At 38.3% G+C, this 18491-nt stretch overlaps 1 protein-coding gene across 2 annotated transcripts in view; it reads left to right on the forward strand.

Moving 5' to 3' along the window:
- Positions 1-1189: 1189 nt before the first annotated feature.
- hk2 (hexokinase 2) overlaps positions 1190-18491 on the forward strand; it is a 44436-nt gene continuing 27134 nt past the window's right edge. Inside the window, exons 1-5 of one of the 2 annotated variants that reach the window (XM_026186935.1) lie at positions 1190-1512; positions 6645-6807; positions 8210-8358; positions 12676-12795; positions 17409-17459. In XM_026186935.1, coding sequence (XP_026042720.1) covers positions 1450-1512; positions 6645-6807; positions 8210-8358; positions 12676-12795; positions 17409-17459 — 546 coding nt within the window. In that variant the 5' untranslated portion in view covers positions 1190-1449. The remainder of the gene's footprint in view (positions 1513-6644; positions 6808-8209; positions 8359-12675; positions 12796-17408; positions 17460-18491) is intronic. The other variant, XM_026186934.1, reaches the window with a different exon arrangement.

Here is an 18491-nt window from a genome sequence, read left to right on the forward strand (position 1 = left end):
ACTCAGAAGAGGGGGCCTTCGATGCTATCAAGTGTGGGCATACATACACCAATACTGTTTACAAGTCGTTTAATGAGAGAAATTTGGATTATAAGTGCCAGGATGTTCCAAGCATCTTTGAAAATGTGTGTTTTTTTTTGTTTTGTTTCATTTGTTTCTTTTTTTTTTTATTTCCTTCCTTTTGTTTATTTCCTTTTGTTTATTTCCTTGTTTGAGTTGTTTATTATTGAGGTATTGGATAAAATTTGGAACCTGCCTGAAGTGAATTTTATACACTATTGTACCTTGTATAAAAATCACAATCTGCAAAGTATCAACAAACGGCTGAGAAATTGCGTTCCTATTGTTTGGTTCATATCTGAAACATCTCTGTACTGTAGAAATAGGTGGATGAATCCAAATATTGATAGCATCGATTAAAACGCTGGTTTTGGTAACAGATTAATACTAGGATTGATATGTTGTCTCTATCCTCTAAGTCAGAGGTGTCCAACTCCAGGCCTCAAGGCCCAGTGTCCTGCAGGTTTTAGATATCACCCTGGGTCAGCTCACCTAAATCAAATGATTAGTTCATTACCAGGCCTCAGGAGAACTTCAAGACATATTGAAGAGGTAATTTAGCCATTTAAAGAAGTTGTGTTGGATCAAGGACACACCTAAAACCTGCATTACACTGGCCCTTGAGGCCTGGAGTTGGACACCCCTGCTCTAAGTTCAGTGTGTAGCTCACTGAATTGTGTTTATTGCATTATTTTATGCAAATGAAAAAAATCCTCCTCCTCAAACATGCACCATAAAAAATGTCCTTTTTGAAAAAATCTTTTTGTGTTGACTGTCACATGTATTATATCTATAGCCTATAGCACATTTAAACAACGTTTAAATTCAAGTTTCAAAACACATGAAAGGCTGAATGGTGTCCTTTGTTGTGTTAAGTATTGTGGAAAGTAAAAAATCGTAGTGATTTAGCGGTCATTAAATTCTGTTATGAATTTGGAAACTGATGATGATTCATCATAACACACTGCCCTACCCAATATCGGCTGTCTTAAAAGTAACAGTATCAGTATTGATATTGGTATCTTTAATACTGGCCCTGTATTCACTTTGTATCACTTCGATACCAAATTTTGTAGTACCTCAGCACTGTTGTTCTGTAATTTTTTGGAGAAAAGTGATATCACCGCGACATCTCTGCAGCCAATCGGCGCCCTTCTTTCTCTCTGACGTCACCACACTACCAGGTCCAGGAAGCTGGAAGTTTCACTAGACTTTTTTTTTTTGCACAACTCTGTTTTTAAAGACGAGTTTAACTTACGAATTTAAGACAAGTTATCACTGTTGTGTGTTTGTTATTTAAGGGAGCTGTGTTTGTATTTAATTTCTCTGTAAGTCTGTAGAGTAGGAGGACGGGAAGGACGTAAATTCGCCACACATCCCTGACTAAAGATGTCAACCTCGAACCCTCTGGCTAATTACAGCACGGAACTCCACGATGACCAAGCAGATAAAGTGAGTACTGGCGTTCAACACTCCGCTAGTTATGTTTTGGTAGCTATCTCCAGTATGGTGACGTGACATTTGAACTTGATACGTCTCAGGGAGGACGTGAAACCGGGGTCAAACAGGTCGCTAGGCTGTTAGCATGTATTGTTTGCGTGTTATTACTTCTTCCTCTTTGGCCAAAAAATCTGCCGTTAACTTAATTAACCCCACTTCATTGCTCACACTAGAGGAGGTATGAGCAATGCATTGGGTAACAGGATTCAATAAAGCTTATTACGCACTCTATAGAGAAGGTAATGTCATATCAGGTTTCGTCAATGCAGTGTGTGTGTGTGTGTGTGTGTCCCTTTCTTACTCTCTGTATGGGGAAATCGTTAACGCCCTTTTCTTGGAAGAAACGGTAAAGTGTGGAAAACTTGTTCAGGGAAGTAAAAGCACAGTAATGTTAAAAACTTTAGTAGTTCCTGTCATTTGTGTCCCATTAAGCTCAGTGGGGATATACTTATAGCACCGTCCCATATCATCAATAAACCTGGGTTTTAACTGCTACGACTTGAATTTTATGTTCTTGATGGTTCATTTATAACAGGAAAAAGCCATCATTGCTGCAGAAAGCTCCAGATTTTATTTAAGAAATTTGCAGTGTGCCCAAAACAAAAGAAAACACTTAATAACAATAAAACAAACCCAGGGTGACACAGTGGAAAAGCGATTAGCACTGTTGCACCACAGCAAGAACACCCTGGGTCTGAGCCCCCCATCTGACTGGAGCCTTGTTGCTTGGATTCTGCAACAAGATACCTCGGCTTGGCTCCAGCCCCCTGCAAACCTGATTTGGATAAGTGTAAGAAAATGGATTAATGGGAAAATAAAATCATCCACAATAGGAAGGTTACTTAATGACGTGGTATTTACAGCTTTCCCAAGGGATTGTCACAGCGGATGTGTGCAGAAGTTTGATTTGGTGCAGTTTTTATGCTGCGATCCTTCCTGATGCAACCCTTCTATTTATTCAGGCTTGGGACAGGTTACTTAATGACATGACACCATACAATACAAGTTTACAGTATTATTATATTGTCATTATACATAATATTTTCAAAAATATTTAAATTTGTAAAAGAAAATTCATTGCAGGAATTTTTGTTTTTATCATTATTGACACAGGCTTCAAGGCCAGCCCCTTAATTCGAACACATTCTGTTTGATAAGTTAGTGACATGCTTTGGTGAAGGGACTGTGTTATGCTGTTAACACGGTAGAGATGGGAAAATCTGTCTTGACTGAGATCAGGCAGATAGCTACAGTCTTCTGCACAACTTGTCCTTTTCACGATGCCCAGAGGCTCACAGTTAAAACACACGTCATCATTCGTGAAAACACAGGGATGATTAGCAACCCTAGTACAAACACTTCCTGTGACTGCTTCAAATTAAAAGCCTGCAAGTCACAGGACTGTAACATTTACATGATAGAGCCTTCTTTCTAGGCTAGCCTAGAAAGAAGGCTCTAGAAGGCTCTATCCATCTTAGTGATCATCTTAGCTGATCACTAAGATGGGTGCTTAGTGATCAGCTTATGTAAGCAAGTTAAACTGTATGGGTGAAAATGCACATGCCTGATAATTACTATTAAATAATAGCGTAATAAAACTTGAATTTACTGCCATTTCAGACAGTGTAATTCCTTTTGTATTCCATTTTGAACAATCTTTTCATTGCTTTTTCATTTCATTACCTACGGTTTGACTTCTTATTCAGTGTTTCTGGTGGTAATCTTATGCAATTTGTCAAAATAGCCAAAACGAAATTACAGCAGTATTACCCTTGGACCTTTTGAGCGGATTCTTTTTGATTAATGGCTGAATGGAACTCATTTGGCCTTTTGTTCTGTTGTTTTGCTTTTTTCTCCTATTGTTGCACTCCAGTCATTGCTGTCATTTAAACGGGGAATTGTATGAATTGATGATTTTGCTTGTTCATTGACGCTACCATTCATCTACGAAACCTTTAACAGCTTCTCTTGCTGTGAGGCTGTTTACTCACACTCAGCTTATAATTACAAAACGTGAATTGGTCTGTCAGATACTCCTGCTGAGGGGAACATTTAAAGAATCAGACCTCTTCTCTTTCTAAATTAAATTTTAAATGAATGAATGAAGTATAAATTCCCATCCCTTTAGACTTAATAATCCCTTAATAACAAAGTAAAAACCTGCTTTTAGAAATTATAGCAAGAAACTTACAATAAAGCTTTGTAGTAGCCCCCTATAGTGTCCAGCTGGTGTGTGTGTGTGTGTGTGTGTGTGTGTGTGTGTGTGTGTGTGTGTGTGTGTGTGTGTGTGTGTGTGTGTGTGTGTGTGTGTAATTTCAGGCTTTGGTAACATACTGTACAGTGTGTTGTTTTTTTTGTTTGTTTGTTTGTTTGTTTGTTTTTTCTTCTGAAGCATAAGCTTAGCATAGTCTGTCACTTTCCACAAAAGAAAACGGTACAAGGCGCCTGTGAAGAACACATACAGTTATATTGTGGAGGACGGGACAGTCACGATCATGGTTCAGAACTGTTCTAGGAGCAGATAATGAGTCCTGATAGCTCGTGACTCGTATGAGATGTGTAGCTCTCCTCTTGAGAAGGATAGGAAGCGCTGTCTACAAGAGGTTAAATGCTGCTGTAGCCCGGCCCAGCTGTCAAAGGGGAGGTAGTAGGATAGCAGGACTCCCAATGAGCAAGTTGCTGCTGCAGGGCGCCATAAACAGCCATTCACGCTCACATTCATCCCTACTGCCAGTTTAGAATCACTGGTTAACCTAACACATATGCCTTTTTTCACTTTCAAAGTAAGTAAAGACAATTTTCAAGATAATTTGCGCGTATTGAGGAGTTTAAAGAAGCGTCGATTTTATTATTCTAATAGTGTAGTCTTCCTGTGGTGTAGCAGTTGGAGAGAAAATTAAAGTTGACAGAGAAAATGGTTGATAAGATAAAGATTCTTGCATCTATCAAGATGATAGCGCTCCTCCTGGGTCCTAATCCAGTCAGTGTCAACAGTTCATACAGCTCCCTCATTCACAAGGGGTCGCCACAGCAGGCAGCTCCACGTATTTGATCTGGCAGATTTTTGCACCAGCTGCCCTTCCTGAGGCAACACCCCAGACATGGGAAAGCTCTGAATTACACCTGCTATTGATCCTCTCTTGAGGTCAATAAAGAGAGTTAAGGTTAGTGAAAGGCTAATGAAATACTCTCAATAGCAATTGCAAATAAGCGGTCAAAGAGGGTACCTCTGCCTCTACCAACGCTGAACAGGTTGGAATAGAGACTGGAGCTTTGGATAATGTTTCGCCCCTTGTCAAATCCCTTCAAAGTATAGAATAAATATCTCCATTTTACTCTATCAAAAGCTGTTTCCACGCTCCAGCAAAACTAATACCTGTGGGCCTGAAGAGTCCGAGAGGAGATGGATAATACTGAGAAAGACCCTCGCACTGAAAAAAGAAAATCTATTTTTAACAAAAGTGTCCTTTTTTTTTTTTTTTTTTTTTTTTTTAAATTAGGTATTGGAGAGATCTGGGTTACATGCAGTACATGCATTATACTTTATTAATAAGAGAAAATGCCATATTCATTGAGAAATTTGCTCTTTTAACTCACTGGAACAGAGACGCGTTATATAAGCCATGTGAAGAATCTGCAGGTGTATTTTTATGTACTATGTACTTATGTAATATCACTGTGTGTGTGTGTGTGTGTGTGTGTGTGTGTGTGTGTGTGTGTGGTATCAGCCTATTTTCCTGCCGAATCTTAGTCTCTTCCTTTCAGAAAGTGTAATTTCCACTTTCATAGTACTGATGTACAAGGACTACAACATTCAATCCATTGTGTTCCCTAGATACACGGTCCAACCCGAGGACCACGGTGACCTAGTACCAGAGTTGAGTTGTTGAAATGGGCTTATTTTCATTAATTTCTGTTATAGCTGTTTTTTCTCTCAAATCTTGAACAATACGTGAAATTTTTTGTTACCTTCTTGCTTTAGCCTTGCTCCAGACTGTTAAGTTTGCCTACAAAATCTTGTAAGGATTTTCAGAATAATTTTAATTTCTTTCTTTGTTGGGACGTCTTAGGCGGGGTGTCAAACATAAGACCTGGGGGGCAGAATTGGCCTGGTAAAGACTCCAGTGCGGCCCACTAGATGGTTTTGGAAAATTTGAAGGATTTTGGACTTTTAGCTGTTCTCATAATTTTCACTGTTTGTCCCACCCATAAAGACCTCCCCCGTGGACATTCATGCTACACGGAAGTAATAAAGTAATAGTAGAAACTGTTAAATGACAGGAAAGTTCCAGTTCTTTTAGAAGTCTTTTTTTTTTTTAATATGTCCACAGTAAAATAAATGAATACAACAGGACATTTTATGTGAATTAACAAAAACATTCTGCATTATAACTACAGGACAGTGTGGGCAAATTTCTTCCACTTTAAGCCCAGTATTAGTTCTGGTGACAGATTTCTTTCATTTAATGCAGCAGCAGTACTTAATCACGTAGAGAAACTGAGACATGTTGAAATTACACTTCTTTTTCTTATATTTTCCCATCTCATGGATTAAGTGAGTGTAAAGTTAAACTACACACTGACAGAAGGGGCCTTTCACTGGTCTGGCTCACTTCCATGCCCTCAGGTGTAGGATACCACAGTATGGACACAAGTTTGGTGCAAAAAGTAACATCTTCTATACAAAATGTATAGAAGTGAAGAACAAAGAGTCTAACAGTCACGTATTGAAGCAGCTGGAGCACACCTTGTGTTGGGAGTTTTAAATATCAAGCTACACAATGTCAACGTCTTCAGTTACCAGTTGGGGAAACTAGAAGAAGTCATATGGCATTTATTTTTAACTTTAACATGATGATGCTGTTTACTCTGTGTTTCTATTTGAGTTTGTGTGGTTTTTTTGGGGGGTTTTTTTTTTTTGGGTTTTTTTTCAACACTTGAAAGGAAGCTACATGCTATTAAGCAATTATCCTTTTGAACCCTGCCAAGGACGACTGTAATGCATGTTATATTTTCTGATGCAGACTAATCTAGTACTTAGGAAATACTAACTTTGTTAATTAATTACTTATTTATTTATCTAGGTGGACAAATACCTTCACAACCTCCAGCTGTCAGATAAGACTTTGATGGACGTGTCACTACGATTTCGTCGAGAGATGGACAAAGGCCTGTGTAGAGACACCAACCCCACCGCTGCTGTCAAGATGCTGCCCACATTTGTGCGCTCCACTCCTGACGGAACAGGTAATACCCGTTTCACGTACAGGATAATGTTCATTAAGGCTGGGCTATATCATACCATTCACGGTAATACCGGTGTAATTTTGGGCAACGAGAGGAAAATGAAATATCGGGATAGAATATGGGTAAAACGCGCATGCGCAGTGCCTTTGTTTACATACGCACATGGCGGCGACACAGAATGAGAAGGCAAAAGTGGATCGTTGAATGAAACGGATGAACCAGAATTGGTTTGTGAAAATGCTGCAACTTCAGTGGTGTGGAACTGGTTTAGCTTTCGTCCGTCAAATACACAACAAAGCACTATTTTTGGTAGCGCATGCTAGCGGGCCGTCGTTATTACCGTGTTTTTTGGAAAATACGGCACACTTAAAATCAATCCTTTGATTTTTCTGAAAATCAACAGAGTGCCTTATAATCCCGTGTGCCTTATGTATGAATTCTGGTTGTGTTTACTGACCTCGAAACTATTTTATGTACACGGCGCTCGAAAATCTGTCAAATGTTTTAGTACGACTTTGCTAAGCTATGAAGCCGCACCGCTTGATGGGTTGTTGGAGCATTACGGCTATCGTAGGCAGGAGCCTCGCGGAGTGATGCGTACTGTGCTTCAACATAATGTTACCGTATTGTGTGTGTATAACCTCTTTTTAAGTTTTGTGGATATTATACATGGTTATGCTGAGGATATGTCGGCCAGTTTCCACTGGAAATGCCTTTTGGTTAAACTGTCAGCAAGAAATTTGCACTGTTAAATTTTTATATAACTTTAATGCACATAAAAAAACAGCTGCTTGTTTAAGTGAAAATACATTGATGGGGTTTTTTGCACTAATAAAGTTGTGGAGTTGTAAAGTATTTTGTCTATTGTCAATTATATCGTCAGTTATATCGTTATCGCAAATTTTCAAATGTATATCGTGATAAATACTTTTGGTTATATTGCCCTGCTCTACTGTTCATATGAGACTGTAAAGAGTTGGTGTAAATGACGTGTCCAGTGAAAATGTGTTCCTTGAAAAAAGTGGATTTTGTCTTGAGGCAAGATGTTCTCATCTCAAACCAAAAACTATTTAGATAATTCATTCACACATAACATGTTCAAATTTATCCTATATATCCTCTTTACCATGAGAGTATCTACTACAAGGGTGAGGAGTGAGGAGTAACACTGGCAGCCACCTGTGTGTATGTATGTGTGTGTGTGTGTATAGAATATGTATGTATGTGTATATATATGTGTGTGTGTGTGTGTATGTGTGTATATATATATATATATATATATATATATATATATATATATATATATATATATATATATATATAATAAATAAAATAAAATAAAAATATAATATTGTGAGTGTTGTGCTGTATGTAACTCTGGGTTTATTCTTTTGTTGAAAAGAACAAGGACAATTCCTGGCCCTCGACCTTGGTGGATCAAACTTCCGAGTGCTTCTGGTCAAAGTCATGGGTAATGGCGAGCAAAAAGTGGAGATGGAAAGTCAGATTTACGACATTCCTGAACACATCATGAGAGGCAGCGGGTCTGAGGTAAGACGCGTTCCACATTATGGAAGGCTAATTTATGTTTTTTCTTTTACCGTGTGCTTTGCTATCGCTGAGGTTTACGAGCCATGTACGAAGAACGAAGCACGCACATTGACAGGAGAAATTGGCCTCATCAACCCAAAAATGACAATTAAATTATCATTAGTTTATTTGAAGTACATCTATACAGGCAAAAAGAAAAGACTGTCTTTTAGTTCTAATGAAATAAACTCTGATCCCTACAGTGTGCTAGAATGAGGTAAATACAACCTCAGATGAACAATTACACATGAGATTTTATACTGTGTCATTATTTATGCTCAAAGCCAAAATGCAGAAGCAGCATGTGCAAAACTACACACTCTGCATCATTCAGTAACTTATAGGACCACCAATTAATAACTTAAAATAATACTTTTCAGTCTCTCAAATTATTGTGGAGGAATTTAGGCCCACTCTTTGCAGGCGTTCATTTCTTAACCGCTCTCTTAAGGTTGAGGACTGGACTTTGACTGGGACACCTTGATTCTTTTCTCTTTCAGCTGTTCTCTTGTAGACATGCTGCTGTGTTTGGGATCACTGTTCTGTTGCAGAACCCAACCGTGACCAAGCTCTAGTAGTTAACAGATGACCTTATAGTTGACTTTAGAAAACTTTTGGATACAGAGGAGTTCATGGTTGATGCAATGGCCTTGACTTTGCAACTCTGCCAAATTAATGTTTGCTCACATGTTCTTTTCAGAGAGATGTTTCTCCTGGCAACCTTTCCAAGCAAGCCATATTTGTTCAGTCTTTTTCGAATAGTGCTGTCATGACCTTTAACATTGAACATGCTCACCTGAGGTCTGTAGATTCTAAAATGTTTTGTGTTTTGTCTGAGGGAAACTGAGCATTAAATTTACTATGATGTTCCCTGGGAAGCGTGGCAGCTGCCTTGAATGTTTTTCCCATGTGAATAATCTTTTTCACTGTAGAAAGAAAAAGGAGTTCACATTGTTTGGAAATGCCCTTCCAACCCTTCCCAAACTAATGGACAGCAAGCTACTGAAAACCTCTGCTTTTATAGACAGGCTCACACTTGCTGATGATCAGTTACAGTGGCTTGCAAAAGTATTCGGCCCCCTTGAACATTCCCACATTTTGTCACATTACAGCCACAAACATGAATTAATCTTATTGGAATTCCACGTGACAGACCAACACAAAGTAGTGCACACGTGAGAAGTGGAACGAAAATCATACATGATTCCAAACATTTTTTACAACGACACTAAACATAAAGCCAGGGCAACAATGGAACGGTTTAAAACAAAACACATCCATGTGTTAGAATGGCCCAGTCAAAGTCCAGATCTAAATCCAATCGAGAATCTGTGGCAAGATCTGAAAACTGCTGTTCACAAACGCTGTCCAGCTAATCTGACTGAGCTGGAGCTGTTTGCAAAGAAGAATGGGCAAGAATTTCAGTCTCTAGATGTGCAAAGCTGGTAGAGACATAAAAGACTGGCAGCTGTAATTGCAGCAAAAGGTGGTTCTACAAAGTATTGACTCAGGGGGCTGAATAATTACGCACACCCCACTTTGCAGTTATTTATTTGTAAAAAATGTTTGGAATAATGTATGATTTTCGTTCCACTTCTCACGTGTGCACCACTTTGTGTTGGTCTGTCACGTGGAATTCCAATAAGATTAATTCATGTTTGTGGCTGTAATGTGACAAAATGTGGGAAAGTTCAAGGGGGCCGAATACTTTTGCAAGTTCCCCCACTTAAAATGACTAAATACTTTTTTGCCCCACTGTATATCACCACTAGGGATGGGTATTGAAAACTGGTTCTTGTTGAGAACTGGTTCCCACTGTTTCAATTCCTTGGAATTGTTTGCCATTTTTGCAAATGATTCACTTATCGATTCCAGTCGCCCCGGATGACGTCACCACGTTGCGGAGCGTCATTTACCTGGCAGGAAACGCGGCGCCTAACGCTCAAAAGTTTGATTATACTTTACGAGAACGGCTGACAACAGGGCAACTTGCAATACTTGCAAAGTAGATATTTCATTTAAGGGAGGAAACACTACGAATATGCAAAAGCATTTGCTCACAAAACACGCGATGACCTTAAATGAATGTCGTGTTTTTAATTCCGCTTGACTCGTGAATCTCAACCCAACAGTAGCGGTAACGTTTGCACGTCCTCTCCCGTTAATGCGGCAGGTAAATAATCAACTAACAGTGCATATTATGTTAGCGCGATCTGCCTTATTACAAAACCTGCCATTACTGTGCATTTAGGTGACCATGATGAGAGAGACAGACAGAGTCTGGCTGGCTCAGATGCTGGCAGTTCTCACTGCAGTCTACCGGTAGCGTCTCCTTTCAGGCCAGGATAGACGAATGTCACCGAGCAGTAAGTTTGTGGTCAAAGGCTTGCACCCATTTGCCACAGCAGAAAAAAACAAAAACAACGCTTGGACAGTGCTAGCACGGGGCGCCTACACAAACGCAAAGCAGGAGATCAAGCATAGCTGAATATGTTTCCAAACCAACTTCATTCTAAGCCAAAGCCATTTTTTCTTGTAAAACAAAGGGGTGCCTAGCAAAAAAGTTTGGGAACCACTGATGTAGCTCAACATGAAAACCAAAACAACACACTAATTAACAACCTCAGTGTCGCTCTTTTAAGACTGTTGAACTGAACTCAGTGCATGAAAGAGATCAAATGCTTGGTTTATAAATTTTAATAATATTGCAATAACAGTTAGGCATGTATAATTATCCTTTGTTTGTTTTAGAGTGACAAAAAAATCCTCGCGTTTTATTTTAATGTTGTGTAATTTTGCTTTGCATTTAACATCATACTACTGAGCATTAAAGGAGAGCATTACTGCAAACCAATCAAATGTGCTTATTTAATTGTTTCTCCATAAAAGCAGAAGTTTTGAGAATTTTCTGCTGTGGAGGAACCAGGTGTGTGTTAACACAGGGCCACAATCTTCCCAGGAGTGGGTTTCCTAGCAGATTCATGCCACTGTTTATTAAGAGCTACATGCCAGACTCTGCAGGGCTCATTTAGCATGTTAAATGTTAAAGTTTGTGTCAGTACAGTTAGAAAAAGACTGAACAAGTATGACTTCTTTGGAAAGATTATCAGTAGAAAAGCTCTTCTGTTTAAAACAAACATGGAGCAATAAAACATATTTACTCATGTGTGTTCGCACAAAACTGTAGATAAATCATAAATAAACCTGGTGTTTATAAATATACTTGTACCTGGATTTGTTTGTACTTTATGATTAAATTTAAAAGTGCCTCTAACTATGTGTACAAACAAATGAATGGATGTGTTTTTCTTTAGGAAATTTGAACAAAAGTCTTTAAAATGATGCAGACTGCAGGCAACAAACACAAAGCTGTTGTATTAGAATGAGTTTAACATGGTTGCAAGAGCAAAATTGGATGTTGCTCACTTGTCAAAATCTCACAGTGGTTTTGCGTGTTAAGCCATTTTTTGTGCAGATTAAGAACTTTTCCATGCAGGTATTTGTAAATGCGTAGCAATGTCCTTTGGTCCGATGAAAACAAAAAAGGAGAAGTTCTGCCATAATACACAGTGCCACGTTTGGCAAAAACCAGACACATCAGCAATAACACCATTATACCACCGTCAAGCATTGGGCTTGATGTGGGCTTGTTTTGCAGCAACAGGACCTGGGCACTTTCCAGTCATTGAGTTAGCCATGAACTCCTCCGTATACCAAAGTATTCAAGAGTCAAAAGTGAGGCCATCTGTCTGACAGCTAAAGCTCGGCTGAAACTTGCAGCAGGACAATGATCCCACAAACAGCTGGAAATTTCCAACAAAATGCCTGAAAAAGAGTCAAGGTTTTGAATTGGACCAAACTGTAGTCTTGAGCTGTGCATAAAGGAATGCCAATGTAAAGTAGAGTGGGACGAAATTCCTCCACAAAAATGTTGATAAAGTCACACAGGAAACTATTACTTCAGCTTATTGCTCCTACTTGTGCTTCTACAAGCTACTTAATTCAAGGTGTTGAACTGTAAAGTCCTTTGAAAGCTTTCTTTATTGCATGCCTGAGTTGAGATGTTGTTTACAATTGCCATAGCAAAGATGTGATGAAGTGATGTATAGTGATGTTAGTAGGATTTAAACGGCTTCAGGACTCGTAATAATGTATCACATGGTTCGTTACACCAGCAGCATTGCTAGTTGGATGAACAATGCACACATGTATGGAAAATTAAAGATGCAATTTTTTATCTTGCAGTTAATAAGAAAATTGACCTTTCTTCTCTTGTAGTTTTTTGACCACATAGCTGCTTGTCTGGCTAACTATCTGGACAAGATGGGCATGAAGGACAAAAAGCTTCCTCTGGGCTTCACCTTCTCGTTTCCCTGCCAGCAGACTAAGTTGGATGAGGTGAGTGATTTAAAAGTTCTGCCCTCAAATCACAGATTTGGATGGATTTCAATAAAGATTCAATTCAGTTAATTTCTTTCTTGTATTTCTGTTTAAGTAGAACTCTTTTTTTTCTGTGTTTAGATATATAAAGAGTTGAAATTGTTTAAAATAAATTAATGATAAAATAACACAATTACTGTTACCATTTCAAGTTTGGCATTTTAGTTGTTTCTGAATGAGTCAGATTTTTGTTTTTGACCTCTTCAGAAGTTCAAACTGCTACCATACTTTATATCTAAAGTATGGTAGCAGATATATTAATGGATTAATGGATTGCATTTATTAGAGATGGACCGATCCAATATTACGTATCGTATCGGTCCGATACTGACGTAAATTACTGGATCGGATATCGGAGAGAAATAAAAAATGTAATCGATCCATTAAATATCAAAAAAGCACCTCACAAAACTTGCAACACGGCGTAACTCGGCTCATAACCGTAGCACATCTGAGCAGTGTGGTCACGTGATAGAGCGGCTGTGTGTATTTGTAGCCTCCCTACCAAACCAGCATTTCATCTCCGAGGAAGTTATCCCACAGAGAAGTAAAGCAAGTGTGTAAGTTCATCTCTGAATGTTTGTAAAGCATTCCCACGTTAAGCTAAACAACCGATATATGGAGCGACTGCCTCTTCTTGCTGCTACTTCAATCGTGAAACTGATTAATGATCAGCTGATCGGCTTTTCTGTCGGAGTCTGTCTCTCTTGTTTGTTTTTGGCCCACTTCGCTCCAGAAAGAGGAAACCAGTGGCTGAACAACAGCAGCACGCTTAACCTTGATAAGCTGTTGTTAGAATTTATTTAATATTACTTTCTACTCGAGGATCTTTTTCTATGTAGCTGACTGCTGGTAACTGTGCAGGGGCGGATCTAGCAAAGTGTAGCCAGGGGGGCCGACAGGCCATGAACAGGGAAAAGGGGGCACAGAAACATACTTTTCTTTCTTATTCTCATTTAAAATGTCTAGCTTTTAATAAATAATTATCTGAATCTTACACCCAAAGTTTTAATTTGATGTAAAATATATAGAAGTCCATTATTGTATATAGTAACTGTTAAGTCTAATATACCCTAGTAAGCTATAGTACTTTTTCCTTTGGGAAGGTACCATCTGTGCAGTCTGCAATTCTGTTGAAGAAAGATGTTGAATCTATTTAATTATTCTTGAAAAATAATTGATTTCTGTGCATTTTTTTTTTTCACACTGCATCAAATTAAAGTTGATTACGTCGATTAAGCATCATGAGGTGGGTTCCCCTTTTTTTTTTTTTTTTTTTTTTTGCTGGGAGTTTTAAAACCCTATTGGTTAGGTTGCTTAATATTTCTGCTAAGTACTCTTTAAAATACCAGAATAGGGAGGATGGTGTAGGTTTAAGTTTATTAGATTGGTCAGTTTTGCTGAACTATGAAATATTTTGGGTGCAGTGTATTTTTTGCATACACGTATAACAGAATAGCTTTAGTGTTTTTGTTTTGTTTTTTTTAACTTGAGTATTAACTTATACAAAAAGCAGCAAGATATAAAAAAAAAGTTTTAAATGATTAAAAAACACACTATATCGGATTCATATCGGTATCGGCAGATATCCAAATTTATGATATCGGTATCGGACATAAAAAAGTGGTATCGTGCCAAATCTAGCATTTATATAGCGCTTTTCTAGGCACCCAAAGCGCTTTACAATTCCACTATTCATTCACTCTCACATTCACACACTGGTGGAGGCAAGCTACAGTTTTAGCCACACCTGGGGCAGACTGACAGAAGCGAGGCTGCCATATTGCGCCATCGGCCCCTCTGGCCACAACGACCAGAGAGCAGGGGGTTCGAACCGGCAACCTTCCGGTTACAGAACTTCCCAATCCCCTGAGCCACGGTCACCCCTAGATATCTCCTTTAAAGTGTTGCCTTTCCAGATCTGTGGCTCCTATCTGTAGCAGGGAGATATCTGGTTTTTAGAAACGTCTTGTCTGTACGCTTGGTTGGTCATCTGATAACCTTTCTTGTCTGGACGAAGAAGGGGATGCGGAGAGCAGCATTGCTCTGCTGTTGCATGAACTGGGCCTTTATTTTTTGTTCTTTCAGGGTATTGAAAATAGCGTGAAGTTTCTCTAATGGTCCTCTGCTGTCAGCTTTTACTTGCAGCAGTCAGTGAGGGCTTCATCACACTGCTGTTTTTCTTGGGTTATTACGTTGGCATTCTTTCTAACTCTTCTTTTCCTGTGCAAAAAGTGATGCGGTCCAGTCTGTGAGTATCTGGACACTTGCTCTTTGTGTTCTTGTTGATTTATTTCTTTATTTTACTACATTAAAGTGCCAAGTCTCAGTTTGTGTAAGTAAGAGAACAGCTGTGTGATATATGTAACAGTTTTAACACAACACATTTGCCATTATTATGACAGCTCACTTCACTCAATAAGTTGCAAACATCTTCAACATTTACTGATATTGGAGTTTCCATCCTTGTTTCTAAATTGAGCAGCAAGTGCTGTAATTTAAAGCAATCATGCTAAAAAGCCCTTTGTTTGCTCTGGCCACATGTTTTTAATGCTTAATTGTATAATATTTAAAGAATCGAGCTGATTCTTAGCACGCACGATGCTTTTGTGTCATTGTGCATTTTACCTGTTGCTTCCATCAGCAGTGAAATATTCAATAAATGACAATATCACAGTTCTAATTTGACATACAGCCAACCTCCTATGCTTTTCCAAAACCACTTCTATACTTAAAATAATGGTTTGGGTTATGAGACTTTTTCCCCCTTCAATTCAGTTTTTTCTCTTTCCATCTTTTTAAAGGAAGCTCATTTTAATTCATCAGTAGAAATTCGGTTTATGGAGGGTGGATGTTTTTGTAAATTGGCCCTAAGTGTACATCTTCAGGAGCTTTTTTCCCCCCGTGTACTCAAAAGGTTTTTTTTTTTTTTTTGGTTTTTTTTTTGTCCACCATGGAGAAGACTTCCTCAGCTTTTTGCTATTTTCTACTTTGTCTGTGCACCCTTGTGCAACTAGAGCTGGGCGATAGAACGATAACGATATCTATCGCGATATAACTTTTACTCGATAGAGAAATTAAGCTATCGCGATAGACCTCGCCGCTCTTGTCCTCTTTAAAAAAAAAAAAAAAAAAAAAAAAAAAAAGGTCGGCCGATCCAAATTAAGTAGCGCAGAGCCGAACCAATCACAGCCGCAACTTCACGTCGCGTGACTTGTTACGTACAGCACAAGTGCCAAGCCGCACGTGTGTTTGTTTGGGAAGCAGCCAGTGGGTAATGGAGGAAATGAGTGTACCGACTAGAAAAATCAACCGAGCGTGACCGAAGAGAAAACAGATGATGGTTCCAATGCCGGAGAGATTGTCGAACGGAAGAGCCATAGAAGTTCCGTAGTGTGAAGGTATTTCGGCTATTTCAAGTCTGACAAAAAACAGAGTAGCGTGCACTGTAAATTGTGCCGAAAGCAAGTCTGGAAATACAATGAACTGGTGCATGCGTCACACTGTGCGCCGCGTTATTGTTTCGGTGAAATGAATTTCTACAATACTGTTACTGTTAATTCTACTCTCTGCAGTGTTTAAATGCTTACATATACACACAGTTACTGTCGGTCCACACATACGACTCGGTTCTGCTTCTATGCCCCAGCTTTGTTTACTTTTTCCCACCGAGGCTTCTAGACTTCTGATTGGCCAATATTTCTGCACGGTTAGGAATCTAGCGCCACCTGCTGCTTTGGCATGTTCATAGCACCGTTTTCCTTCATTTCTGCCTTTATGTGTGGACGGGATTATTTTTTTAAAACGAAAACGGAAAATCTCCGTTTTCAAAAATACCCGTGTACGTGTGGACGTAGCCTCAGTCTCTGACTGGAAGCGCTAATTCATCATTCGGCTTTTGTCAGACTAAAGTAACTGTTAAAACTGTTTGAAAAGCTAAACTATACAACAAGGAGAGATTGAGAATTTCCTTTTAGTTCTCAGTTTATTTGATATTGACAAAAGTTAGTCAGTTTTGTCTGTTCTTCTGTAAAACAAACTAAGATTTATTTTTAGAATTAATACTTTGTTTCTAAGTGGAATTGACAATTTAGTCTGTTTCGTTTGTTCTATTTTGAAACTTAAACGCTTTAGCGGCTGCCTTTCTTTTGAAGTTTGCAATATTTGCCTTTATTTATCTGAAAAAGTCTCATGTTCCTTAAGTACATCTACCCTGTTGAACTTATTATGGGAAATAAATATTTAAATAAAAACAAGCTGCTGATTATTTCACATTTTACTTGTGAGCAACGGCACATTTAAATCTTACAAATATAGTTATTTGGCTTATATCGTGATAGATATCGTTATCGCCTGAAATGAAAAAAACATATCGTGATATGAAAAAATCTCATATCGCCCAGCTCTATGTGCAACAGATGACACAAACTGATGTTTCTTGTAGATTTTTCTTTTTTTTTCTTGGTTTTTATTTGTTTTTATTTATTTATATTTGTTTTTACATTTTTTTTTAGACAATTTGTTCTTCACATTTTTACTTTTTTTTTTTTTTACACTTCTCAAATTGACAGATAACTCCACCACAGCCTAATATCCAACACTCACTCAGCTTGAACCCACAGGTGAGCACCTTTGTCCATAAACATATGTTGAAACGACACGCAGCTTCCTAAGGTTTTAGTGACCAAACTGTTCCAGTACTTTCAGACACAGTTTTGCATATATTACAGCTGAGACTTGGTACTTTAATGCTGTCTGTTATATTATTTTAGATTTAATGTACAAACCTGTTTTTACAGTGAAGATGGTCACAAGTTTTTGTGGCTATTTTAAAAATATGCAGTAAAACTGGTTACAGCAGACAGAGGAGGCATTCAGTCTTCTGTTTTTCATTTCATTTTATTTATTTTTTTTACAAGATTTACAAAGTTCATACATTTTAAAAGAGAAATTATTAGTTAGCAGATAATTACTCTGGCTTTTTTTCTATTACTAGCTGCCAGTTGCTGAGTGACCTTTCCTGTTTCGTATTCGTCTGTAGTTTGTACTTGATGACTAACAGATAAAAAAATAAATGGGAAACACGAAGTTTCACAGTGTTGTGCTGAGTTCAAAATCTGAAATCATGCCATCAATAGAAAGGTCACAGTCTCCTTTTGCCTGTGATGCACACAGCCCTGCACTGAATGTGTCACCTGAGGTAACATGTTCACACATGACCTCAACACAAATCAAACTGATCCATCATCAGCTTGGACTGTGAACATATTTTAAAAGTCTTCATGGTGGACTATCTCTGGGCTGAATATAATCCTTCCAGCTTGAAATTTCTTATTGATAATACTCATTAATTTTTCTCTGAATGAATGCTGGTTAGAATGAGCAGCTTTCATGTCCCAGACCAGGCTGTGTTGTGGAACTTTATAAAAAGATAAATGTTTATCTTTGATTTATAGAGTAATTACCACCGGCTGTTTATTTACTTTGCTGTTTTAAATGTCCATATTTTACAGGGAAGAGTTAGCATTTAGTCGTTGTCAGGTTCAGTTATTATTAACACAGTGTGCGTTGCCACCTGAGTCGGGGACTCTTACAGCCAGCGGTGAAATATGTTTCAGATTTTAGGTGATTTGTAAATCACTTGGTTGATTCAC

Source organism: Astatotilapia calliptera, chromosome 12 (genome assembly GCF_900246225.1).
Source record: "Astatotilapia calliptera chromosome 12, fAstCal1.2, whole genome shotgun sequence".
Classification (NCBI taxonomy): domain Eukaryota; kingdom Metazoa; phylum Chordata; class Actinopteri; order Cichliformes; family Cichlidae; genus Astatotilapia; species Astatotilapia calliptera.